At 45.6% G+C, this 27530-nt stretch overlaps 1 protein-coding gene across 1 annotated transcript in view; it reads left to right on the top strand.

Annotated features, from left to right (window-relative positions):
* Positions 1 to 27530, top strand: part of efcab6 (EF-hand calcium binding domain 6) — a 166475-nt gene that overhangs the window by 26785 nt on the left and 112160 nt on the right. The window contains exons 7-13 of the mRNA XM_086008803.1: positions 1487 to 1617; positions 3121 to 3269; positions 5048 to 5158; positions 7530 to 7616; positions 16116 to 16215; positions 16479 to 16649; positions 25193 to 25264. Of these exons, the coding sequence (XP_085864929.1) occupies positions 1487 to 1617; positions 3121 to 3269; positions 5048 to 5158; positions 7530 to 7616; positions 16116 to 16215; positions 16479 to 16649; positions 25193 to 25264 (821 nt within the window). The remainder of the gene's footprint in view (positions 1 to 1486; positions 1618 to 3120; positions 3270 to 5047; positions 5159 to 7529; positions 7617 to 16115; positions 16216 to 16478; positions 16650 to 25192; positions 25265 to 27530) is intronic.

Here is a 27530-nt window from a genome sequence, read left to right as displayed (position 1 = left end):
GGCTCTAATCCCCTTCCCGCCGCTAGGAGACGGGTCCCTGCACGAGTCGGGGACCCGGCTCCCGGGAAGATGGTTCGAAGGCAGGTTGGGAGCGGGGTTGGGACCCGCTCTCAATTTTTCCCATTTTCCCAGCAGGTCCCACCTCCAAACCCGCCTCCTCAGGGCTGGTAAAATCCAGCCAAGTGTTTTAAGGCTATTCAATATCACAGCCAAACTCACTCAATCCACATACTTACACTTTCCCACAGGGCATTAGATAGTGATCTGAAGTGGGAACCCTTGCTGATTTTTGTTTGTCCCTTATAGTCCAGGGGGCAACTTGCTCTTGTCTGATCTCGTTTTTGATTTCATACAAAACTTGTTCGTTATTGGGGACCGTTGGAATATTAGTTCACTGGTTCCAGTTAAAGAAGCACTATATTAATGAAAAAGTGTTTGACAAAGATTTTGTTGTTTGGAAAGGGAAAAGACCCAGAAGATCTCTGTGTTCTTTTCAATACAAGGATGCCACATATAAGTGATGTGACTGTGCCTTTCGACATGATCACTTTTTATGTTTGTTTTTAAAAAAAAATGAGTTTGCCAACACTTTTTCATGAAGATGCTGGATGACCCTTTATTTTTATTTTGTGCTGAATGGCTTCTTAGCAAGAAACGGATGGAGCTGCTGTCCATGGAGTCATACCCCAGTGTGAGCTGCCACCTCCAGGAGGAGACAGTTAAGGGAGGAAACTCCAGGAAAAATCTCCCTCAGTTTATAACAGCAACTTGCATTTATATGGCATTTTTAATGTAGTAAAATATTCCATGGCCCTTCACAGGAGCGTAATCAAACAAAAATTGACACCGAGCCAAAGAAGAAATGATTAGGATGGGTGACTAAAAGCTTGGTCAAAGAGGTAGGCTTTAAGGTGCACCTTAACAGAGGAGAGAGCGGTAGAGAGGTTTGGGAGGGAATTCCAGAGCTTAGGGCCTAGATGGCTGTAGACACGGCCGCCAATGGTGGGGCAAAGAAAGTAGGGGATGCACAAGAGGCCAAAGTTGGAGGAACACAGGGTTCTCGGCGAGACCATAAAGGGATTTGAAAACAAGGATGATAATTTTAAAATTGAGACCTTGGTGGACCAGGAGCCAATATGGGTCAGAGTGCATGGGTGATGGGTGAACGAGAATTGGTGCGGGTTTGGATGCAGGCAGCAGAGTTTTGGTTGAGCTGAAGTTTATGGAGGGTGGAAGATGGGAAGCTAGCCGAGGGAGCATTGGAATAGTGAAGTCTGATAAGTGTGGCTGATGGGAGAATTGGAAACTGGGGGTGCTTAAAGCTGATGCTGGATGACAAAATTGCAGAAGAATTTGTCCCGCTCTTCAGGGTGGGCCGTCCTTCGCTTGAACACAAAATTCCCCAATTTTTTGATGGTTGAAAAAAAGATTAAAGAAGTAATTCTTTTGAAAATGTACATATTTGTTTAATTGTGGTTTCATGAAGCAATGAACTGGGAAGATGGTTCTCAAGAGCAAGAGAAGCAGCTGACAGTCTATCGACCAGTGACTGAGGAGTCCACCATAAATTTAGCAAGGTTATCCATGGATGAAATTGATTTGGCTTTTCGAAAAAAGGTACATTTGTGGATCTATTCTGATATATTTTAATGCACCTGACAAGTGGCTGCATTTGTGTGTTTAATTCAAACATATGCTAATGTAGATAATGACAGATACCTGGGAATGAATATGAGTTCAGTAGAGTGTGGTGATGTGTGACTGTTGTGGAGGCAATGGGTTATTTTGAACCCAGAAGCAGTGCTGATGCTGTGATATGACTTAAGTTAGTATATTTTTCATTGACGTTAGTAAGTGGAAATTACAAATTACAAATCACCTTTGGGGATGGAATACAGGAAACAATCCAGCACACAATGCTGGCAGAAAAAAGATAACTTGCTTGGCTTTCTGGTTTGTGTATCAGATTCTATTTTTGCAGTTTTGTGTTGGATTATTTCCCATTATCATAACACTCCTTGTTAGGTTATTTACTTTCTAACCCCTGAGGTTAGATTTCAGCCTTGAACTCAGTGACTGGTGTTTTTTATGTTTGTAACATATACTAAATTATAATTCACAATGCAAATGGTGACATCTCATAGTGTGTTTATAATAGAAGCAAACATTATCTGAATAATTTGATAAGACTGACTATGTCCTTTAAGTGAGGGAAATTTAATTCTAGTTTTCCTGTTATGTCGGTATGCATGATCTATGAAACATTCACAAATAATGATTATGGCATCAATACCACGGATTTATTGAGGAGTAATGTACTCTGAAAGTATGCATTTGTGGAACTTTTGAGAGATTTGGGTGTGAAGCTCCATGGTCGATAGCTTGCTAATACTCTCTGTCTAAGCTCATGCATGAAAAGTACCCCAATGGGCAAGATACCAGAGGGCTAATGGCACAAGTGAAAATTGTATCCCAGTAAAAGTCAGTGGCTTCAGGAAAGATGGGAGACAATTGGAAAGAGGGGATGGGATAGGGAGAAATCAGACTATCTGTTTGATGCACTAATGTTGTTCTACTGCACGTGGGCAGAAACAGAAATACTATGTAAGATTTAATAGTTTGTGTTGTGTAAAAATTTAATTAAAGGATAAGAAAACTTGAAAGATAAGTACTGATGTTAAAGAGTAATTGCTCTCCCCAGATAATTTTTAAACCATCAAAATTGATCGCCTAGTGTTCGTGTCACTGTGAGTTATTTGTTTTCTAATCAACTTAGCGAGTTATCTGCCTTCCCCTCTAGCCCCAAATCGCTGTTGAGTTTTTGCTACTTAATCTGCTACTAAGATCATCCACATAAAAACAAATTACTTGGATGTTTTATGTAAATAAATAAAAGTGTTATTATCAGTGAGTGTTGCATGCCCAATTTCCATATATAGTTACAGATACACATTCAAACATAGTGAAAACAAATGTTCTTTGAAGTTATGCAAGATCAGCAAACTCCCTGCCTGCTGGTCTCCCAGTCTAATTTTAAGTATAATTTTTCATATCTTGTGGTGTTATTTGAAAAAAGGAAAAGTAATTAGAGTTAGCAGCATGCTCCTTTTTTATTCATAGGTGCGAGCCAACTATCACAGTTTGTTGCAAGCATTTTTGGCTTGTGATGTGACCAAAAGTGGTTTAATCTCAGTGGAAGACCTCAAATCAGTTTTCAACAATTTTGTATTTCCCATGAGCAATGAAATCTTTGAAGGCCTGATGAATAGGTGAGAGAATTGGAAATGTGCTGTAAATACTGTTTTGATTAATTTCAGACATGTTGTCTGAGCATTCTAAGCTGCTTTTTTGTTCATGGTATTTATTTATGTATTTTGTGCTTTTGCAATAATACAGGGTATTACCAAACAATGAGGGACAATGGTGACATCTATAAATCCAATCCAGAGGTTGACTTGAAATCTCTGGTGGCCATTGGTTGCACCAGCTCTGGGGAGAATGTTCTATATGGAAACATAGAAGGCAGAATCAGTACAAATGCAATCTCTTTCATGACTACTCTGGGTGGGGATAATTACACCTTCACACTAGCCATTCACAGCATTAGTTTTGATTGCACCTGACCTAATATTCTACTAATTGTGTACATCTTCAAGCTTAGTTTGCATATTGCTGTGAATTAAACCATTGTACCCACCAATTGTTTTCTTTTACAAAAATAATGCCCACCCGCAACAACCCTTAGTCAACCAACATTTATTTCTTCAAGCCAATCACCTGAGCTGTATCTAGCATAAATGAATCATAAAATAATAAATGCACTTTTTGATATGGACATAATGCTAGTCAGTGGGATAGAGAATAGCTGCAACAGGCTATGGATCATTCCCCCGATGGACCAGATGGCTAAGGTATGGATAATTGAGTTATACAGACTAGGAAGGTCCCACATTCAATCCATGGTCTGCATTGAGTTAGATGATCTTAGCCAATGTAACAGCATAGATAGTCCAATTGGCCTTGACTGATCGCCTACCAACCGCTTCCACCCCCTGGAATTGCCTTAGTACTTGACACCATTCTATTGGGTCCCTGGCGACAGCCTGCTGATGTACGAAACCTGCTCCCAGCTAGGCTCCAGGATACACATGATGCCTAGGCGTTAAAATGGTCTGGGCCTCACACTGGCGCAACCGTGTGAATTTGTTGCTCGCCTGACCTCCCCCGCATGCCACACACATAGCCCGAGTTAAAATCAGGCCTTTTATTTTTGTCACTGGGTACCTGCCCACTAGAAACTAGATTGAGACTAATTTCACACTGGCACTTGCAGTTAGCTGACAAAGCAAATGTTCATCCATCCATCTGGATTGGTTTTGAACCCACTTGCCTCTTTTGATCTGGTCATTTGGATGACATGATATCACCCGTCTTAATTCAATGTACCGAATTTACCCTTTTAAAGGTGCACAAACAATAACTGCAAATTGTATGTGGATCTAAATCAAAATAGCGTTTTGTGTATCCACGATATACTCCAGACCCCTTGTTCCCACTCGCTGTGGAAAGCCTTGAGCGTACCGGCAGACACCACCTGCTCCCGCTCTAGACGTGGACATAGCCGCGGAAGAGAGGCAGGCAGCCGCAGAAGAGAGGCAGGCAGCCAGGGCAACCATGCCCATCAATTGTGCCCAGCTGTACCACCTAGTCCCTTATAACTCCTTATATTAAAAACAACTAGTTCAATAATGAATGGAACATGATTGTACCTGTGCTTTTGGGACCATGGATGAGTCAGCTGTGGAATGTGAACCAGTCCTATTTGAATAATACAGGTTGTATGGCTAGATTAATATCCCAAAAGTGAGATACTTCGCAGAGCTTTAATATCTTGGATGTTTTATCTGTGGTTTGTTGCTTCTTTCAGGGAATTATGTAGGTGAGGTAAAATCTTCGAGAGGCTGAATTTACATGGTCTGTAGAACTAACAGTATTAATGAGCTTTTATTCCACACTTCCTTATTATTTATTTTGTCTTCTGGTTCAGGTTCAATATTAAAACTACTGGCAAAATAGCATGGAAAACATTTTTACTGAACTTTCCAGAGTCAGCAGCTATGGAGAATGGATGGGCCTTACCAAAGCAGCCAGACCACAAGTAGGTTTACCTTTCTGGATGGTAAGATTATTGACTATTTCTGGTAGTATGCTGTTTTTCCTGCAATAGCTACTGTCAGTTAAAACAATTTCCTTGCTTCTCAAGATGGTAGTATGTGGGTCAAAAAAGCTATTGGCTTGTCTTACAATTTTACACCTTTAAAAAGCCATATTTGACTCCACTGTGTTAATTTTCTTTTGAAGGCTAATTATGCTTTTGGACATAGTTGCACTCTTGCTCTTATTGAACGAGATTCCAGCTTCCAGTTAAAGTGGCATTTGGGGGAAAAGGATGAGTTGCAGCAACGGTGTTTCATATCTTGCAACCCAACAGTTAGTATTTTTGACTTTCTGGTTGCTTTTGACAACAGCTGAACAAATTGGCAATTTTGCCACTGGACTAATATATATATATATATAATATAATAACTAGTATATTTCTTGTGATTTGTTTCTTTCTCCCTTGCCACGCCTGCTAGAGAATCTCTCTCCTTCCATAACCCCCCACAAGGGCATCTGTCTCGGTTTTTCTTTCTTTCCTGCTCATTTTCTGGGCCACAGTGCTGCTGAAATAAATAATGTTGGGAATTTGTGCATTAGAGACAGATTCCCCCTTTCTGCTCCTTTGGGTGTGATTTTGCCAATGGGGGCGCGTTGGAGGCGGGACTGCTGCTTGTTGGGTTTCAGTCCCGCCTCCATCGACTTGTGGCCAACCATCGCTATTTTCCCTTGATTGACCTTGTTAAGCCCGCCCAGCGGGCTTAGCAGGCCAATTAAGGGGAAGCCGGTTACAGAGAATGTCAGCATATGACGTTTCATCTGTCAAAAATTTTTGACAAATGAATTGTCATAATTTGACAGCTCTGTGAAGCTGTCAAACACTGACATTCTCTGTTGTTTGATGAGTCCTTGTATTCAAGACTCATCAAGCCTATCTACTGAGCAGAAATCGGAGAATGCAGCAGCCATCTGTCATCTCTGCCGCGGAGATGCTGGTGTCTCCGGTTCCCCAACTGTTGAAGCCTGCAGGAAGAAACAAAGGTAAGTAAACATTTTATATCACTTTTCACTCACCTCACATACTCACCTCTCTACACTTGCACCCATCACTCACTTCCAGAGCACACTTTTGGATCCCACCGACCCCCGCAGACCCACTGCTTGCCTCGGTGACCCTGGTAGGGTTTCCCGATGTCAGGAAGCCCGCACCTCAGCTGGAAAAATGGGGATAATTCTCTTAACTGCCTGTTAACTACCTGCTAACAGGCAGTTAAGTGCCTGTAATCCCCTTCCCGCCCCTAGGAGACGGGACCCGGCACGGGTTGGCTACCCGCCTCCTGGGAAGATGGTACGGAGGAAGGTTGGGGGCGGGATGGGTACCCGCCCCCAGATTCTGCCATTTTACCAGCAGTCCCGCCTCCAAAACCGCCTCCCCAGGGCTGACAAAATTGCCCCTTTTGTTTCTTTTCAGTTTCCTTTTTCTGCCCTTTCTTACTGTTTTTTAACTCCTTTTTCCAATTTGTTTCTGCAACATTTCCCCCAGCCTTTCTACCATCTACAAGGCACAAGTAAGGAGTGTGATGGAATACTCTCCACTTGCCTGGATGAGTGCAGCTCCAACAACACTCAAGAAGCTCGACACCATCCAGGACAAAGCAGCCCGCTTGATTGGCACCCCATCCACCACCTTAAACATTCACTCCCTCCACCAACGGTGTACAGTGGCTGCAGTGTGTACCATCTACAAGATGCACTGCAGCAACTTACCAAGGCTTCTTCGGCAGGACCTCCCAAACCCGTGACCTCTTCCGCCTAGAAGGACGAGGGCAGCAGGTGCATGGGAACACCACCACCTCCAAGTTCCCCTCCAAGTCACACACCATCCTGACTTAGAAGTATATCGCCGATCCTTCATCGTCGCTGGGTCAAAATCCTGGAATTCCCTACCTAACAGCACTGTGGGAGTACCTTCACCACCCGGACTGCAGTGGTTCAAGAAGGCAGCTCACCACCACCTTCTCAAGGGCAATTAGGGATGGGCAATAAATGCTGGCCTTGTCAGCGACGTCCACATCCCATAAACAAATTAAAAAAAACTCCTGCAGCATTCACCTGTGTGGGGAAACTATGGGAGGGGGAACATGCCAGCAAAAGCAAAGATTGAGAGGAGGCAGATCATGGTATTCTTGTTTGGGGATGCCCCAGGCTATTGTGGTGCTGGGATTAGGAGGAGGATAAATAAACTACAGCAGGCAGACTCCAGTGCACACTGGTGGCAGGGTTGGCAAGCTGCTCGGATAAAGAAAGCTGTGTGGACTTCTAGGAACTATAGTCCCGGGACACTGGACAAATTTAACATACATTTTGTCTAGTTCTTTGCAGGGCGAGAGCATTCCTGGTATCCAGGATACTCCGAGGTCTGCTGCTTTGAGATCACAGAATTATGGAGTAAAGTTTGAGTAAGTTTGTGAATTATTTTTATGTTTGTTTATCTGATGAATTTTAATTTTAGAGATTTAAAAAAAATCAAGGTTTCAGAGAATATGTTTTTATATTTTGCTAGAATGTGACTGTTCTAAGATATTTTTTGCAATGGGGAGAAAGCTTTTGGGCAACCAGTTAGAAAGGGGGAGGGAAGGAAAGAGATCTAACCAGTGAGAAAGAAGAAAAAACACCTATTGAATGTGGTGATGGGTAGGATAGCAGTGGAAACGGCAGAAAAATGGGCTGCCGATGGCTGCTGCCAACCCCCTGCCCCTATGTGGGTTTCCTTCCACCAGAAGTACCAGTAGTGGTCCCTTCCCCACGACCACATGAAAGGGGAGGCAGGGCTTGGGTTCCTTTTGGAATTTCCTCCTGTCTGACACTCCCTGGAACTGCCTGGTGAAATGGGGCAGTAGGTTTGGGGCAATAGCAGTAATGGCTCCAAAGTAAGGTAAAGGATCTAGTAGTGGCCCCATCTCCCTCACACTGGGTGCCAACACTCATCCTTGTATGCTTCAGTTTTGGCCAAGGCCTGGGAAATCTGCAGCCGTTTTTGCCTTCCAGGCTTTTCTGCCCCCTTAAATGAAGCAGCGATGATCTTCTGGAGATGTGTCAGCATCCCTACTGCAGCATCACCGAATTTCCTTGAAAATGGCCTGGGGTCACAGTGGGTTTGGAGGGGTGGGCAGGAGACCCACTCCACCACAAAGAGGAACATCCACCCCAATTCTCCCAATTTAACAAACATTCTTCATCAACCTTATTTGGGTCCCAACTCATTTTAAATTTCACACTTAGTGGGCTGGATTTTGTCATTGGGGCGGGCTGGGGTTGTGTCATCCGATTTTCGTGTTATCCACCCGATTCCAAATTGATGTGGGAGATTGATGCGATTTTCACATAATTGGGCAATTGAGTTCCAGCGTGTGGGAACCCATGGCCCAATTAGTTTTTTCAGTCTGAAACTTGCCTCCGATGACGTCATCATTGCTGCTGCATTTAAGGTCTGCAAGAAGCCTTGCTTCTTCTGCAGGCTGCCAACCTTTTGGCCTTTGCAGTGAGAGGGACCTGGAGGCAGAATGAGCAGCGGGAGACCTAAGTCTGCTCCCAGATTTGATGACGTCGCCCTGCAAGCTTTGGTGGAGGGAGCAAGAGCTAGTAAGGAGGTGCTCTTCCCTTCAGGGAGGAAGAAGCCTCCCCAGCAGACCAAGGCTGTGTGGATCTAGGTGGCCCAGGAGGTCAACTTGTTGTCGCTGATCTGCAGAACCTGACTTCAGTGCAGGAAGAGATTTCATGACCTTCTGCGCACTGGAAAAGTGAGTGTGACTTTCCCATCACCCTCAATCTGATCCCCATTGCCTCTCCTCACCAGCACTCAGCCTTAGCAACCTCTTCCTCCACATCCCACTTGACACTGACATCCCTGCACCCTTACCCATTCCCCCTCTCTCTATGGTCACATTCACCTAACTATTTGACTATGCAGCCCTCACACTCCCTATCACTGTGATGCTATGAAAACAACTTACAAAACACAGGGAGGGCACTTGGTCTTGCCAACTCACTCCATCTTTGTCTCCTTCTAACCATCAATAATATGGATTCTCTACACTTACTCCTTCATTTTCACTCAAACTCCACTTGTCTCCCTCATTGCAGGAAAAGAAAGCTCACAATAAGAGGGAAAGATCGAGGACAGGAGGAGGGCCATCCTCAGTAGCCCACCTCACCCCTTGGGAGGAGGCGGTCCTGGAGATCGTGGGACTCCAGGACGATACGCAAGTGGGGGACCGACAGACGGGTGCATCAGAGAAAGCTGGTGACAGAATAGTTTTTCATCTCTCTCATTGATATTGCATGAGTCGCTCATAATGATTCTGAAGCTCTAACAGATGGACTTATGATCATCTGCAATATGCAATGTGCATGTAACCTTGGCCTCACATCTCTGACTCTTTCCTTTACTCCCCCACAGGACCATTGCAAGCACCCGTCCCCACTATCCAGGACGAACAGCCTGAGCCTCCAGACTCCTCAGAGGAAGCTGCAACCTCTGAGGGTGCAGCATCAGCAGAATTCAGCCAACCCAGCACCAGCGCAGACACTCACACCTCAGTGGGACCATCGCGAGATAGAGTAGTGTTGTCACCTGGTGTATCACAGCTCACAAGTTAGCATCAGCAGATTGTGGAGACTGGGACAGCAGTGGAGAGTTCTAGTCGGAGGGTGCAGGACTCTCCCAGCTCGGCTCAGCTGCATGTCGACCCTCTGCCTCTGGGTCCATCCAGAAGAACAGCGGTGCTGGAACTCCAGGAACAGGTGCAGGAGTTTCTGGCAGGTTTTGTCTCCAGGGTCGCTGCGAGTGTGGAGCGAATGGAGGAGTCCATCGCGAACATGAGCAGAGCCTTTGTGGAGTCATTGGCGCATGAACGCAGCACCACGGAAAGGATGGCAACTTCCGTGGAAAGAATGGCTACAGTAGACGAGAGGATGGCTACCACCATGGAGGAGCTAAATCGCCAGAGTGTAAAAAACATGGTGAGTGTTCAGAATAGACTGACATCTCTGGAGGAGCAATGGTCAGCTATTGAACAGAGAAACCAGACCTTCATGGAAGTCCTTCTGAGTGGGACTGCCAGTGCAGATACGGGTCCCCATGGCCCCCCTGATGTGCAGCAAGGTGCTCTCAAGCCACTTGCAAGCGCTGAGGTGGACCTGCCCCATGAGAGGGATGTTGGTGGCAGAGAACAAGGAAGTGGGGGCTCCTCTCCAAGCGCTCACACTTCCATGCCACTGCCAAGTCCTCGGTCAGAGCCCCACCAGAGTCCCCACCCAACTGAGATCAGCGTCTCAACCCCTGCACAGCCGCAGGAGCAGCAGACTGTTGCCGAGCCCTCACAGCTTCGCAACCCCAGAGGACGCCCGCCAAAGGTGTCGAGACAGGAGCAGCAAGAAAGTGAGCAAGGGGCCTCCACATCTGTTGAAGCCACAGGGGAAGCACCATGTAGGAGCATGCGTAAGAGAAAGACACTGCACAAATAGTCACAAGGGTAGTCACTTGGGTGAAATGTGTTTATTTTTAAAATGCCATCAGTTGGTTATTGTAAATAAAAAATCTGATGGCAACTGTTGCAGTTGTGGCGTGTGTCATTTCGCAAATGGGACTTCCACATTGAGGGCTTAGGATTACTTGCAATTGTCAGTATGGTGGTCAGAGTGCTAGGAATCCGCTGGTTCTTGGCCATTGTTGATGCTCTGGTAAGAAGCTGCGAGGCAAAAGTGCTTGATTGGCTAGGCTAAGCAAATCTGGCCAAGATGAGTGCATTCCTTGCATCCCGGGCAACAATGTTCTCGCGTACTGCTGCCGCTGGTTGATGGGCCTCTGCAAGATGTTCGTTTTCGCTCTCCTCCTCCTCCTCCTCATCTGAGGAGGATATGTGAGGAGCCACTTGGTCCTCAGGAATCTGCAAGCCACGACGCTGTGCCAAGTTGTGAAGTGCACAGCAAACCACGACGATTCTGGAGACCCTGGCTGCTGAGTACTGCAGGGCTCCAGCTGATCTATCCAGGCATCTGAAGCGCATCTTCAGCATGCCAATGGTTTGCTCGATTCTGGATCTGGTGGAAATGTGGCTGTAGTTGTAGCTCTCCTCAGCTTCATTGGATGGGCCCCTCAACAGCGTTATTAGCCACGTCTTCAGGGGATAGCCCTTGTCTCCAAGTAGTCATCCGTTAATTTGGTCTGGTGGACTGAAGAGCGGAGGTGTACTAGACTGGCGTAGTATGAAGGAGTCATGGCAACTGCCAGGGTACTTGGCACAAACATGCAAAATTTCCTTCTTGTGGTCACACACCAGCTGCACGTTGAGGGAGTGGAAGCCCTTGCGGTTGACAAAAATACCTGGATTACGATGGGGTGCCTTAAGGGCCACATGTGTGCAGTCCGTGACACCCTGCACCCTTGGAAAGCCTGCCAGATTAGCTAATCCAATCGCACGCGCCGTGACACTTACTTGATCCTTGGAGAAATGGATGTGATTGTGCGCAATGGCAAAGAGGGCATCGGTTACCTGCGTGATGCAAGTGTGTGTGGCCGCCTGGGAGATGCCGCTGATGTCTGTCTGCTGCTGATCCCTGGAATGAGCCTGAAGCAAAAAAGTTGAGTGTGGTGGTGACTTTGACGGCCACTGGTAAGGGGTGTCCACCTGCTCTTCTGGGCTCCAGGTCTTCCTGCACCATTGTGCAGATGTCACCCACTACCTCTCGCGAAAGTTGGAGCCGCCTTTGGCACTGCTGCTCACTCATGTTGAGGTAGCTGATCCTCTGTCTGTAGACCCTGTTTGAGGGGTATCTCCTGCACCAATGGGCTTCTATGGGCTGGCGCCTTCTGGCCTGTGCAGCTTCAGGTGGGTGAGCAGCAGCTTGGCGCTCCTGTTGTTGCCGCTGCTGTTGTTCATGGTTCTGCTGCTGCCGCGGCTGATCTTCGTCCGAATCTGATGTCCAGGAGGAAAGGAAATAAATGGTTCCCATGCTTCTGGTAGATGCCTCAGTTGAGGAAGCGCTCAGTCAAGGTGGCGAGAGGGGTTTTCCAGGAGGTCACACTGGAGATGGGTGTCAGGCTCCAAACTTCCACAGCTATGGTTATGCCTGCTAAAAGTTCCCCCAGACCTGAGACTACAAAGTCCTGCCACCTGCAAATGATGACTGATCAAATCTCCTATTTAATGGTGGAGCTGCAGCTGATAGTCAGCAATCCAATAGTGCTCCCGCCAGGTTTCACCGTCGTGTTTCAGAGAAGACGTGAATCACGTGGGAAACGTGTTAAAATCGGAAAGGCCTCTCAAAATATGATTATAGAGGCAATTTAGTGGTTGTTAAGGGCCTATCCCGCCTCTTGGAGGCGGGACGGAGACGGGATCAGAAACCACGCATTTGGGAAAATTGCTTGGAGACAGGGTCACCTGCCATTTTTTGCAATTTTAACACCCCACACGCCTCTATTCCCGCATCCTCGAGCCTGGCAAAATCTAGCCCAGTGTGTTTGCGAGACACGTATGGGCTGAAAATTGTCAAACTGATTTAATTAAAATACATCATGAGGTTCTCAAAGTGGCTTTACTAGATAGTGATTGAATTTGGAAGTCAATGGGGGGAATTTTTCGGGGGTCAGCGGGCACGTTCAGTGGCAGGTCTGGTGGGGAAAAAACATTTTTTGACAGCGGGTTGGTACCCCGCTGTCAACCCGCCGCTACATGCCTTTCCCAGATGTCGGGTCTGTTAGTGCTGAACAGACCCGACATGCAGCGGCGGGGGAGGCAATTCAGGTCATTTAGACCTTGTTAACAGCCCATCAAGAAGTATTTTGAGCTCACCTTTGCATTTTACGAGGTAGCCCATGGGGTCCACGCTGCTTGGGGATCATGTCAGGTAAGCGGGTCGGGAATTATATGACCATGGAATCATCTCAAATCAAATCAAATCAAATCAACTTTTATTGTCATTGTTAGTGCACAAGTGCAGTACAACGAAATGTAGGCTTGCGGCTCCCGAGAGTGTACATTTAGATTAAGACATTTAAACATTCAACATACATTTGGCTTGTAATACATTAACATAAACATAACCATAATAAAGTGCATTGGCAGATGTGCAGGCTTTAGAGTTAATTTGTGGAGTTCAGTAGGATTCTCATTACTTGACAGCTACAAATGTGCTATAAAAGCTCCCATCTCACATCTCTTCACTTTCCAAGCTCAGAAGCTGTTGCTTACTGTATTTGGAAGACCGATTGAACTTTTATGCAGGTTGCAAGTGCTTGGAGTAAACTCTCTATCCAGTGTCACCTCATTGGAACAACCTCTCTCACCATTGATGGATCGCTTCTGTCATCTCAAGTTCTCCTGCCATCTATTACATCAGCATCGGTGCCCTTGAAACTATCTCACCTTGGTCCTCAGAATCCCACCATGATCAGCCCCAACACCAGCAGCACCAGGCACACCAGCAGCACCAACCACACCACCAACCTTCTCTGCAATCAACTGATACTGCACAGGACAGAGGGCATCAGCACCCGACCGCATTGCTGCCAGGGATGGCCTCACCATGGCCAGATTTACTTCACTTGATGCTGTACACCCATATGGCTGCCTCATGATGCGCCAAATTGGCACCACCCCACACCAACACCATAAGGCATCCCTACAATGCCCAAGCCATTCCTTTCACACTCATCACCATTGCGGGGGGTACCGTTATGTCTCACCATTCACTGCAACTCACTAAGCCACTTCCAAAGGTTCACATAAATCTGTCCAAGAACGTAAAGTGTTGAAAATAAAGGTTTCAATGTTTGACTGCACATTAACAGAAACTTCACATGAACATTGGCTAAAACACAAGTGGCTACCCTTGTGTGTTGTTAGTTGGTATGATTGGACTAGGATGAGGGTGAGTGTGAGGGGTGGCTAGTGAGATGGGGAAGTGATAATGTAGATAGAGAGGGTTGGGTGGAGGTGCAAGTTAAGTTGGTGTGAGTAAGGATGTGCAGGAGTAGGGTAGGGAAGGCAGAGTGATGGGGATGTGATGAGTGGCACAGCAGGATGAGGTTGAGTGTGACCTTGTAGTAACGTTTTGTGATCTACTGAGATCATGGAAACGTTTGCGCCACTGCAGCCTGGTCCTCTTTATGACATCCCTGCTTGTGTCCTCCTGTGCAATGTGCAACCAGGCTGCGTTGATCTCCTGGGGAGGTCTCTTCCACCCATTAGAAGGGAAGAGAACCTCCCTGCGTGCTATGACTCCCTCCATAAGCATATGGCGGGAGTCATGGGAGAGCCTGGGTGCAGCTGTGCATCTTTGTACAGTGCTTGTCAGTGTTTGCTGTACAAAGATGCTGTAGAACACTGACAGCACAAATGTCAAATTTAATTTGCGCATGGTCCCTTTAAGGAAACGTCATCAGACCTACTTCCTTCAATTAGACTGGGAAACGCGCTGGGTGGGCTTAACAAGTCCAATCTGAGGAAAATCATTTTGGACAGCGGGCTGGAGTCGGCAGTGGGGACGGAACCGGCCACCGACATCGCCCTCCACAGACCTGCCGAGGTTGGTAAAATCCAGCCCAATATTTCAGCATGACTTGCACCTCATCTTTTGTTTACATTTACCAAAAATGATAGTAGGTATCTAGTTATGTGACCTCTTTACAAATTCTGTGATCTAAGGTGCTTCCATGAGATAAAGAAAAAAAGACTATAGCACTTAATCACACCTCTGAAATATGTCTCAAAGCACTTCACATACGATTAATTACTTTGTAGTGATTGCTATGTAGGCAAACCTGGCAACCATTTTGTGCCCAACAAATTTCTACAAACAGCAATAAAATGGAGACAAAGGAGCGTCTATGGATGTTATCCATTTGGATTTTCAGAAAACATTTGATAAGGTTCCACACAAAAGGCTATTGGCAAAAATGAGAGTGCAAGGAATTGGGGGTAGCCTTTTGACTTAGGTTGGAAGTTGATTAAGAAATACTAGTTAGAGGTGATACACACTCAGATTGGCAAGTGGTGTTCCCCAGGAATCTGTTCAGGGGCTTCAACTTTTCACCATATTTATTAATAACTTGGATAAAATAATAGAGAATTATATATCCAAGTTTGCAGATGACACTAAGTTAGGAGGGAAAGTAAGGCATGCAGATGGGAGCACAGCAGTTGAAAAAGACATAGATAAATTAAGTAATTGGACAAAACAATGGCCGATGGAGTTAATGTGGGCAAATGTGAGGTCATCCACTTTGGACCTAAGAACATGAGGAATTAATCTTAAAATTAGAGCTAGGCCATTTATGACCGAAATCAAGAAACACTTTTTCACACAAAGGATAATAGAAATCTGGAACTCTTCCCCCCCCGCTACCCCCCTACCACCCCCCCCCCCAATAAAAAAGGCTTGGATGCTGGTACAATTGGAGATTTCAAGACTGAGATTGATCGATTTTTGTTATGTAAGGGTATCAAGGGATTTGGAGCTAAGGCAGGTAAATGGAGTTGAGGTACAGATTAGCCATGATCTAATTGAATGGCGGAGCAGACACGAGGGGCTGAATGGCCTACTCCTGTTCCCACGTTATTATATCGTCTAGTCCTACAATAGGGCTTGAGCCCACAATCTTCTGACTTAGAGGCAAGAGTGCTATTAACTGAGTCAAGCTTACAGCATGAGATTAAGATGTTAAAATTGTTAAATGTTTTATGTATACCTAAAATATTATTTTCTGTTGAATAAAATCATAGTGGCCTGAAAGGCTGTGATTCGAACCTTGGTCCTTGTGTGGCCTTGGTGCTGATTTCTCCGTTTATAATACTGTTTGAACACCCATCAAGTAAATTCCAGGCTTTATTACTCTCTTCAATCTTCACCATAATTTTATATCTATTCAAACACTGACATTTATCCCGTCACAGGGTGGATCCTGTTGGAGGACTAAATGGGAATAGAAAGAGTGGAGACATTCTCCAGAAGCTGCATAAATATTTCCAGGAGAGATACCCTGCACTAAAGGAGGTATTCTTAATATTTGATGATGTAATTTACTGATGTTTGCCTGTACTTAATGACAATTGCTATTTGGAACTAGAATATATTTCAACTTTTCCGAATTACAAACATACTTGTAACAGTAAAAGCTGACCTTTTTTTTAAGGGTGTACTTTAGTGTGTAATATGTAAGGAATTTAGATTTTGGAGACTGGCATTGTTGCTTATATAAAATCATTGTTTAATGCTGAATGCATTTGCAGTAAGGACAATTTATGTTTTTCTCACAGAATCACAAAGGCATAATCAGTAGACAAGAATTGCGTCGAATTCTGCAGAGTTTCCCTTTGCGACTAACTGATGAACAGATTCGGGAGCTTATGTTGATGCTGGATCCAGAGCATTGCGGCGTTGTTCACTATAACCAGATCCTGAATTTGATTGAAACTGATGAGGAAACAGTATGTTAAACATATCATTCTTTTATCTTGAACCAAATGGAGTATAATGTGTATGTGTGTGGAGATAGAGAGAAGGCAGTAGTTGCTGTTAAATAAACTCAGTTATCACACTGACTTGTAGAAAGATGCTGTGGAGCTGTATAAAGTTTATTGATAGATACACTAGTGTCAGTGGAGGATTACAATAGAAAATAATTTGTGAAAATGTTTCAAAGAATGCTACAGGGCACACTACACCACAAGCAATGGAATATTAAAATTATAACTCACTCCAAAGTCAAGCACAGAAAATAAGCAGTGATTGGACTGCATTTTAGGGCTTTGGGGTAATCTTCTAAACTGAGAGCAAAGCTTGAGTAGTTCAGAGCATTAGCCAGTCTGAGACACTTTATTTAAGCCCACAATGCTAATAGCGTCTTGTGTGTCAGCCTTGGCTCAGTGGTAGCACTCTCACCTCTGAGACAGAAGATCATGGGTTCGAGCCCTTCTACAGGACTTGAGCACATAATCCAGGCTGACACTTTAGTGCAGTACTGGGGGAATGCTGCATTGTTGGAGGTGTCATCTTTCAGATGAGACATTAAAGTGTGACCCCGCCTGCCCCCTCAAGTAGACGTAAAAGATCCCATGGCACTATTCGAAGAGAGCAAGGAAGTTGTTTTGGTGTCCTAGCCATCAGTTAAATTATCTAGTCATTTAACTCATTGCATTTGTGGGACCTCGCTGTGAACAATTGTATTTAGTACAAAACTTCCTTTCGCCAGTTTATCACAGCTCTTCCTTACTTGCAGGTTTCTATTGTTGAATTTTGGTCTAATAGAGAATATTGGTAGGTGACCGCTGTTGGTGGGTCTGGTTCCAATACAACTGAGTCCAACTTCATGCCCTATGGCTATAATCTGTAGAAGACCTTCATGCAGTTCTGATAAAAGACTTTGGGCTGAGATTAAGGAGCAGCTAAATCTGCTTTTTTGTGGCTCTTGATTTATGAAAGTGATAACCTTACAACATCCTATGTTCTTTAGATTCTGGAAGGGTTCCTGCAGATTGGAGGATAGCAAATGTAACCTCGCTATTTAAGAAAGGAGGGAGAGAAAAAACGGGGAACTACAGACCTGTTAGCCTCACATCAGTAGTTGTGAAAATGCTGGAATCTATTATAAAGGATGCAATAACTGGGCACTTAGAAACTAATAGTAAGATTGGGCAGAGTCAACATGGATTTATGAAAGGGAAATCCTGTTTGACAAACCTATTGGAGTTCTTTGAGGATGTAACTAGTGGAGTAGACAAAGGAGAACTGGTAGATGTGGTGTATCTGGATTTTCAGAAGGCCTTCGATAAGGTCCCACACAAGAGGTTGGTGAGCAAAATTAGGGCACATGGAATTGGGGGTAATATACTAGCATGGATTGAGAATTGGTTAACAGACAGAAAACAAAGAGTAAGGATAAACAGGTCTTTTTCAGGATGGCAGGCTGTGACTAGCGGGGTACCGCAAGGATCGGTGCTTGGGCCCCAGCTATTCACAATCTATATCAATGATTTGGATGATGGGACTAAATGTAACATTTCCAAATTTGCTGATGATACAAAGCTAGGTGGCAGTGTCAGTTGTGAAGAGGATGTGAAGAGCCTTCAAGGGGATCTTGACAGGCTCAGTGAGTGGGCGAGAACATGGCAGATGGAATATAATGTGGATAAATGTGAAGTTATCCACTTCGGTAGAAAAAACAGAAAGGCAAAGGCCTAGAAATTGAGTTTTGGCGCAGCCAGGGCTTTAGCGCCGGAAGTTAGTGCCGGAGCTAAGTCGCGCTGGTCGGGCCCAAAATTCAATAGTTCTGCGCCCAAACGGCTGCCGGCGCTGCTGAGAGCTGTTTGCGCCTGAAAACTGGCGCAACGCGCTGAATTTCGGCGCTATTCCGGCGCTGCGGCGCCCGCTGCGGTGCGGCAGGTTCGGGAAGTGCAGGCCTCCTCCTTCCCTTAAGGAGGAGCTGCCTGCACCCGGCCGCGGCCCGCGAAAATCTTTTTAAAAATGAGCCCGGCACCTCGGACAAGTGCCGGGCTTGCTTCTGTTCCGGGGGGGGGGGGGTGGGGGAAGTCCGGGGAGGGAGCTGCGGCCAGGCGGCCGGCAGGAAAGCGGCCGGCCGCCGCGGGGCCTTTAATGCGCCGGCGCAAAGTCATGTAAGACTCTGTTGCCAGAGTCTTAGTTGCGGCTGCCACGGGCGAGGCGGCCGCAACTGAATTTCGGCGCTGGGGCCCGTTGGCATGGCAACCGGGACGCTGCGCACACCGATGACGTCATCGGTGCCGGCGCAGCACTACCGGTCTACCGCGGCGGAAGGGCCCCAGGCAATTTCGGCGCCGGCGCCAATTGCAGCGCTAGGCCCTCTAGCGCCGCAAAATCGGCGCTAAGGGCACTGAATTTCTAGGCCAATGTATTTCCTAAATGGTGAAAGATTGGGGAATGCAGATGCTAAAAGAGACCTGGGTGTCCCTGTACATGAGTCACTGAAAGTGAATGTGCAGGTGCAGCAAGCCATTAGGAAGGCAAATGGTATGCTGGCCTTCATTACAAGAGGATTTGAGTACAGGAGTAAAGAAGTCTTACTCCAATTATATAGGGCCTTGGTGAGACCACACCTGGAGTACTGTATACAATTTTGGTCTCCTTACCTAACGAAGGATATACTTGCCATAGAGGGAGTGCAACAAAGGTTCACGAGATTGATTCCTGGGATGGCGGGACTGTCGTATGAGAGGAGATCGAGTAAACTAGGCCTGTATTCTCTTGAATTCAGAAGAATGAGAGGGGATCTCATTGAAGCATAGAAAATTATTATAGGCCTTGATAGGATGGATGCTGGGAGAATGTTTCCCTTAGCTGGGGAGTCTAGAACCAGGGGCCACAGCCTCAAGATACAGGGTAGGCCATTCAGGACTGAGATGAGAAGAAATTTCTTCACACAGAGGGTGGTGAATCTTTGGCATTCTTTACCCCAGAGGGCTGTGGAGGCTCTGTCACTGGGTATATTCAAAACAGAAGTCGATATATTTCTGACTAGTAAGGGCATCAAGGGATATGGCGATAGGGCCGGTGAATGGAGTTGAGGCAGAAGATCAGCCATGATCTCATTGAATGGCGGAGCACTCTCAAAGGGCCGAATGGCCTACTCCTGCTCCTATTTCTTATGTTCTTGTCCTGTCCATTTGGAATCAGTACCAAAACTCCCATTTTGTTTGGTTTGAATTAGATCTTTTTCACAACCTCCATCTGTTGATCTTCAAGAGGCTCATTTGACAGGATTCAAGAGGCTTATTTGACAGGATTCAAGAAAACACTTTTTGCCTGATAGATGATCCTTCTTTCTCTTTTAGCCTTCAGCCTCCCTCTTTCCCTCTGTTGCAACTGTTCTAGTTTTTGTTTTATTGATAGTGCTATGGTCATTTTGTGTGGAGGATAAATACCAACATAGACTGGTTGAGCTAAATGGCCTGTTTCCACATTGTAATTTCTCTATAATTCTATGTGAATTCTCTTCAAAGATTTTTTTAAGCTTATTTTTCTTGTATTCGTCTTAAACTCCAAAACACCTTCCTACATATTTTTTCCCTTCTTTACTCTAATGCATTCTTTCCAAAACTTCAAACCTGTGTAACTCTTTACGTCTGTCTTCCCTTCCTCCTAGAATCTACAGGATTTTAAAATCCAAATTTGTGGGGAATTTTTCGGGGGGTCAGTGGGTGCGCTCGGTGGTGGGTTGGGTGGGAAAAAAAAAATTTTGACAGTAGGTCGGGAACCGGCAGTCAAACCACTGCCACGCGACTTTCCCAGATGTTGGGTCTGTCAAGGCTGAACAGACCCGACATGCAGCAGCAGGGGAGGCAATTCAGGTCCTTGTTAACAGCCCATTAAAAAGTATTTTGGGCTCACCTTACCATTTTACAAGGTCGCCCACGGGGTCCACGCTGCTCGGGAATCACATTAGGTAAGGAGGTCGGGAGTTGTATGACCATGGGATCATCTCATTACTTGACAGCTGCAAATGTGCTATAAAAGCTCGATTCGCACAGCTGTTCACTTTCCAAGCTGAGAAGCTGTTGCTTAGTGCAATTGGAAGACAGATTGAGCTTTATGCAGGTTGCAAGTGTTTGAAGCAAACTCTCTATCCAGTGTCACCTCATTGGAACAACCTCTCTCTCCATTGACATCGCTTCTGTCATCTCAAATTCACATGCCATCTATTACATCAACATCGGTGCCCTTGAAACTATCTCACCTTGGTCCTCAGAATCCCAGCATGATCAGCCCCAGGAACACCAGCAGCACCAACAACAACACCAACCTTCTCCGCAATCAACTGATGCTGTACAGGACAGAGGGCATCAGCACCCGACCACATTGCTGCCAGCAGGCCAGGGATGGCCTCACCATGGCCAGCTTTACTTCACTTGACGCTGTACACCCTGGCTGCCACATAATGCGCCAGGTTGGCACCACCCCACACCAACACCATAAAGCATCCCTACAATGCCTAAGCCATGCCTTTCACACTCATCACCATTGCAGGAGGTACCGTTATGTCTCACCATTCATTGCAACTCACTAAGCCACTTCCAAAGATGCGCACAAATCTGTCCAAGAACGCAAAGTGTTGAAAATAAAGGTTTCAATGTTTGACAGAACATTAACAGAAACTTTACATAAACATTGGCTAAAACACACAAGTGCCTACCCTTGTGTGTTGTTAGTTGGTATGATTGAACTAAGATGAGGGCTAGTGAGATGGGGAAGTGATAATGTAGATAGAGAGGGATGGGTGGAGGTGCAAGGTTAAGTTGGTGCGAGTAAAGATGTGCAGGAGTAGGGTAGGGAATGCAGAGAGATGGGGATGTGATGAGTGGCACAGCAGGATGAGGTTGAGTGTGGCTTTGCAGTAACGTTTTGTGATCTACTGAGATCATTGAAAGGTTTGCGCCACTGCAGCCTGGTCCTCCTGACAACATCCCTGCTTGTGCCCTCCTGTGCAATGTGCAACCAGGCTGCGTTGATCTCCTGGGGAAGTCTCTTCCGCCCATTGGAAAGAAAGAGAACCTCCCTGCATGCTGTGACTCCCTCCATAAACATATTAAGGGAGTCATGCGTGAGCCTGGGTACAGCCATGCACCTCTGTGCAGTGCTTGTCAGTGTTTGCAGCACTTCAATGCTGTAGAACACTGATGGCACAACTGTCAAAATCAATTTACACATGGTCCCTTTAAGGAAACCAGCTGATGACGCGTCATTAAATGACATCATCAGACTCACTTCCTTCAATTGGCCAGCCAACGCACTGGGTGGCTTAACAAGCCTAATCAATGTAAAATCATTCTACAGAGCAGCCTGGAGCCAGCAGCGGGGTCAGGACCTGCTACTGGACCCGCCGAGTAAGGGGAAATTGCGGCCTTGGTGTCAACTAATCGCTATGATATGTAATGTATATACCTCATATGTATCTTGTCTTCTATTCCACTTTTCAATCTTGATGATATCCTGCTTTGTGGACTTTGATGCTTTACATAGGTGTCTTCATTTAAAAGAAGAAAATGTGCATTATCCCATATCATGGCCAAGCAATATGGAGTGAGCTGGCATTACAACTTTGGGCTTTTTTGGAACTTTGGGTTTTCCTGTCAATGATCTTGTCCCTATAATTCGGAAACTGTAGATATTATATATTCTGTCTTTCCAGAGTTGCATACCCAATGGATTTAGACTTGTAGTAATCTGCTTCCAGAATTTAATGTAGTCCTGCACTATTGTACCAAATTTGAAATGGCAGATATTACTGTACAGACTGCAAGATTTCTAGTTTAAGGTAATCTTTATTTAAAATCAAAACCAATATGAAGCACAAAAATTGGCAAATAATGCAAGTTCAATATGCAAACATACTGTGAGAAAGGTCAATTACCCTTCATAAGAACTCTTGGAAAGGAATATTAGAGTCTCTGTAGATTAGATAATCAATGTTCTGGTTTCTGGAATGGTAAATTCAGTCAGTTTTGTTTTCTCATAAAATTGTATCAGCAAGTCAGATCCCTCAAGCAGGAAACGAAACAAAACCTTTTGTCTGAACAAGCAACAGATTCCAGAAGAACTTGGGCTAAAAATTGAGTAGCGCCCCGGGGTGCTAACAACGCCGGGGCGCTAAAAGTAGTGCCCCGGAAAAGTTAGCGTCCCCACGCCGGAAATTGAGTGGTTGCGCCCCAAGAGGGAAGCAGGGCGCTACTGGAAGCGCTCCACATCCCTCTTGGGGTGCTGTGAGTCAATATTGCGGCGTTATGTGCCGCGGCGCCACACGCTGCGGCACATCGTGCCGCGGTATTGCAGGCCTTCCTCCCCTTCTTAAAGGGGAGGGGCCTCGTGCAACACGACCTGGGGCCCAGCTGGGCCCCCAGGGATCGGGAGTGCAGGCAAAAGAGCCCGGCACTCAAGAGAAGTGCCAGGCTCTTGGAGCGCAGCCAGCGCTCCGCGGGGGGCGGGGGGGGGGCGCGTTTCAGGAGGTCTGGGACGGGAGCGTAGGCAGGTGCTGGCAGGCGGCCAGCAACAAAAATGGCCACCCCGCACCTCACATTTAAATTGCGCCTCCCCGGCCGCAGGTACGCCCCCCTGACCCCGTCGGACATAGCGTCCGGCGGTAAGTCAGGGGGTGCTCCCGAAGATCGTGAGCGGGGCGCTGCGCACGCCAATGACGTCATCGCCAGTGGCGCAGCACCACAGGGCGCTACCGGTTAGCGCCACCACTAACCTCCCGCTGAATTTTGCAGGAGGCGTGGGCAGTGCCGCGCCCGGGCGCTAGTTGGTTTGCGTCCCGTTAGCACCCTCTTGAGGCACAACCAACTAGAATTTTCCCCCCTTGTGTCTTGTTTCCACCTCCTATTTTTAATCCCTTAGTTGTCAAATCCAACACTGATGAACCTCTGACAAAACATAACAATACTTCATACATGTATACAATTCACAAAAGGAAAACAGATAGTTCAAAACATTGGTGCACATCGGGGCAGATGTGACCACTTTGCATGTCTGATTCAATCACACAATACAGTAGAAAAATACCTTGCTTTCACATTAAAGGTAAAATCCTGCTAATTTGATCAATATAAATATTCTGTTCTTTAAATTCATCAAACTTTACCACAGCTGGTAATGAAGTGAATAGTGTAGTTATAGATCCTTGAGAATTAATCCACAGAAAGATCTTGTCAGCAACATATGGGAATAGCCAAGGCAGTGACTGGTTGAATGGAGGCTAGCCTCTTCTCGAGCTTGTTACAAAGCATAGTTACATGCAATTGTCAGGGTAGACCCTGGATGCAAGTAACTCTTCAGGCTTAGTGATTGGCCAACAATTCTCAGCTGCGAAGAATTTAAATCTATGTCTGGTGAGGAAGTGGCTAAGAAGAAGTGAAGTTTGGGAAAATTATAGTCTAATTCCACCCAGGGAACGTATGCTTCTCAGTTCAATTGTGATGTAAAATGTCCTTTGCTGGCTTGTCTTTCAGAATTCATGTAGAACCTTTCTATCATCCCATCTAATTCAACACGGTACGAGTCTCTATATGTGCTTCATTGGCTTCTTTCCTGCCTTGACATCATTCATAATGTGCCTGAACATGCTGGTACTTCTGTAAATATTACAGATTACTCCTCAATCTCATATACTCAAGGGAATACAAGCCAAGTTTATGCAATCGGTCCTCATAATTTAACCTTCTAAGCCCCAGTATAATTCTGGTGAATCTGTGCTGCACCCCCTCCAAGGCCAGTATATCCTTCCTGAGGTGCGGTGCCCAACACTGAGCACAGTACTTCAGAAGAGGTCTGAAAAAGACTTTATACAACTAAAGTATAACTTCCTCCCCTTTGACATCCAGTCCCCTTGAGATAAAGGCCAACATTTATTTAGCCTTTCTGATTTTTTTTTGTCTGCTAACTTTAAATGCTTGTGTACTTGGAATCCCAAATCTCTTTGCTCCTCTACAGTTACTAGTTTCTCACCATTAGAAAATACTCTGATTTATCTTTCTCTGGTCTAAAGTGGATGACCTCCCACTTGCCCACATTAAACTCCATCGGCCATAGTTTTTGCCCAATTACTTCATTTATCTATGTCTTTTTTCAACTGCCTGCACCCACCTGCACTACTTACTGTCCCTCCTAATTTAGTGTCATCTGCAAACTTGGATATGTAACTCTCTATTCTTTCATCCAAGTCATTAATAAATATGGTGAAAAGTTGCGGCCCCAGAACAGATCCCTGGGGAATCAATCAATCAATCTTTCTCTCTCTCTCTTTCTCTTTCACTCTCTCTCTTTCTCTTTCACTCCCTTTCTCTCTCTCTCTCTCTCTCTCTTGCTCTCTCTCTCTTTTTCCTTCCTTTTCCTTCCCTCCCATCATTCATAACGTGCCTCAAAATGCTGATACTTTTGTAAATATTACTTAAAATCTATAGTGTGCAGTTTGATCCAGCTATTTTTTTTCTATTTTCCTGAGTAGAAGAGCCAAAATAGTTTGAATGGAACTAAGACTGTCAAAAAGAATACTCCTGAGGCAGCAGTGTGGAAGACTGTAAGTTAATTCTACCTGCTTACTTCTGTAAAATATTCTACACTACTTTCTTTTCACAAGTTATATGTATGGGCATCACCATCAGTGTTCCTTATAACACCAGCTGTTTTTTTGTGCTTAAGAAAGTGGGGATGTCTGCTCCAACAATATGTCTCAACCCTAATGTCAGAAGAATGCTCCTGTTTCATTAGTCAAAAATCCCAGTACAAATGGACTCTGAGTGAGTCTTCAAATTTGCACATTTGGATTCTTTATAGTGAAAATGCTGAATTTTATATACTATGTAAGCAAATACTCAGATGGCGAAGGGAGGGAGTGTGTTGCAAGGCAATTGCATGTTATCCAATCATTTGATCTTCTATAAACAGATGCAGCACATAACCATGTAAGTGATTAACAGGCTTATGCTTTGGTGTAAAAAACATCTGTACTGTCACATAACTAGCAACGAACGTAATGGATGGTTTGAGTGAACTGCAAATTTGTGCCAAGTAATTTTGCTGTGAGCCAACAGCCATTGTTTTCACAGAAGTCCAGGATGAGTCAGAACCTAACCCTGAACCCTCCCAGCTAGCTTTCACAGGACAGCACACTGCATCACCACCATTTGAAGCAGGCACCAGCTCAGAGATCCACATGCCAGAGGGTCATAGCTCTGAAGAAGGGAATAGAGTGCCAAGCAGAGCATGGATCAGGAAGGGAAAGTGCTGTTGGCGGCAGAATGCCAACGTTTGGAGGCCTAGTATTGTTACTGGTTGTGCAATTGTAGAATTCTCTTCCTAAAAGTAGGATTTTACATGAGCATCTTATGAGGCACTTGTAGCCAAAGAAAATATGCTGCAAGGTCTATGGGCTGCTGCGGAGAAGTCCACTGCAATTCCATGTTTGAATCTCATGCCCCTGCCACAGCAGTGTTTCATCCTGTGTTTAAATCCCTTCATGACCCTGCACCTCCATATCTCTGTAACCTCCTTCAGCCCCACAACCCTCTGAGAACTCTGCATTCCTCTGACTCTGGCTTCTTGTGCATCCCTCACTCCTTTGCTCCACCATTGGTGGCTATTCCTTCAGCTGTCTAGGGTGTACTATCTGGATTTCCCTCCCTAAACCTCTCTATCTCTCTTTCTCCTCCTTTAAGACATTCCTTAAAACCCACCTCTGGTCAAGCTTTAATCACCCCTCCCAATATCTTCTCCTTTGGCTTGACATCCATTTTTGCCTGATTGCACTTCTGTGAAGCACCTTGGGACTTTACATTATAGGTGGAATATAAATTCAAGTTGGTGTTGTTGAAATTGGTTGGAACTGATCCAGCTTCTTTTGTGGATTTCCTGTGGCATGAACTAAGATGTAGGCAGTCAAAATGAAAAGATTGCTGAAGCACCCAGTATCAGTATTTCTAATAATGTTAATTCAGGGGTCATAAGTATAAGGTTGTGGCAGAACCACTGAATGACTCTGGATAACTGTATATAATTCTCTTTAACGATGTTCTAACACCAGCCTAAACCTGTACCATTGTGTTAGGCATTACTGTGTCTTGTATATAGAGTTTGCATGTATGGGGCGTGGCCCCTTTAAGAGCGCGGGCAAACGCGATGACATCACGTCACAAACCACGTGACTGCCCGGGCAGTCCTCGTGGCATCTCCGTTGAGTAAAGACCTGTTTGATTGTTCTCCTGTGTCGATCTCAGTTATTCATAGGAATTCGTCAATTCCTACATTGGTGATCCCGTTTTTGTGAACGTTTTCACAGAAGAAGAGCACAGCATGGAAGCGAACGCCGTTTCGCTAAAGCTACCACAGTTCTGGGAACAGCAAGCCCCTTCGTGGTTTATTCAGGTCGAGGCCCAGTTCGCCCTGAGGAACAGCGATGCGGATCAGACCAAGTATCTTTACGTGGTCTCCGCACTCGACAGCTCTACCGCCTCTCGGATCGTCAGCCTCCTCGAAAACCCCCCAACGCAGCGCAAGTATGAAACCCTCAAAGCGCGCTTACTGCAGGCTTTCAGGCTCACAAAATCGGAGCGCGCCCGTCGATTACTCGCTAAGCCCGGGCTCGGGGACTCCAAGCCTTCCGAGTTGATGAGGCAAATGCTCACACTCCTGGGCTCAGAACGGGAATGTTTCCTATTCCACGAGATTTTCCTCAGCCAACTGCCTGAACAGGTAAAAGCTACTCTGGCCAGCTCTGAAATTGAAGACTGCGCAACACTCGCTGCGGAGGCTGACAAAATTTTCGCTGTAACTCGGCAGGACTGCGC

Source organism: Somniosus microcephalus, chromosome 16, assembly GCF_052327205.1.
Source record: "Somniosus microcephalus isolate GS21.2 chromosome 16, FLI_Smic_1.0, whole genome shotgun sequence".
In the NCBI taxonomy this organism is placed as follows: domain Eukaryota; kingdom Metazoa; phylum Chordata; class Chondrichthyes; order Squaliformes; family Somniosidae; genus Somniosus; species Somniosus microcephalus.
This window is presented reverse-complemented; position numbering and strand designations above follow the sequence as displayed.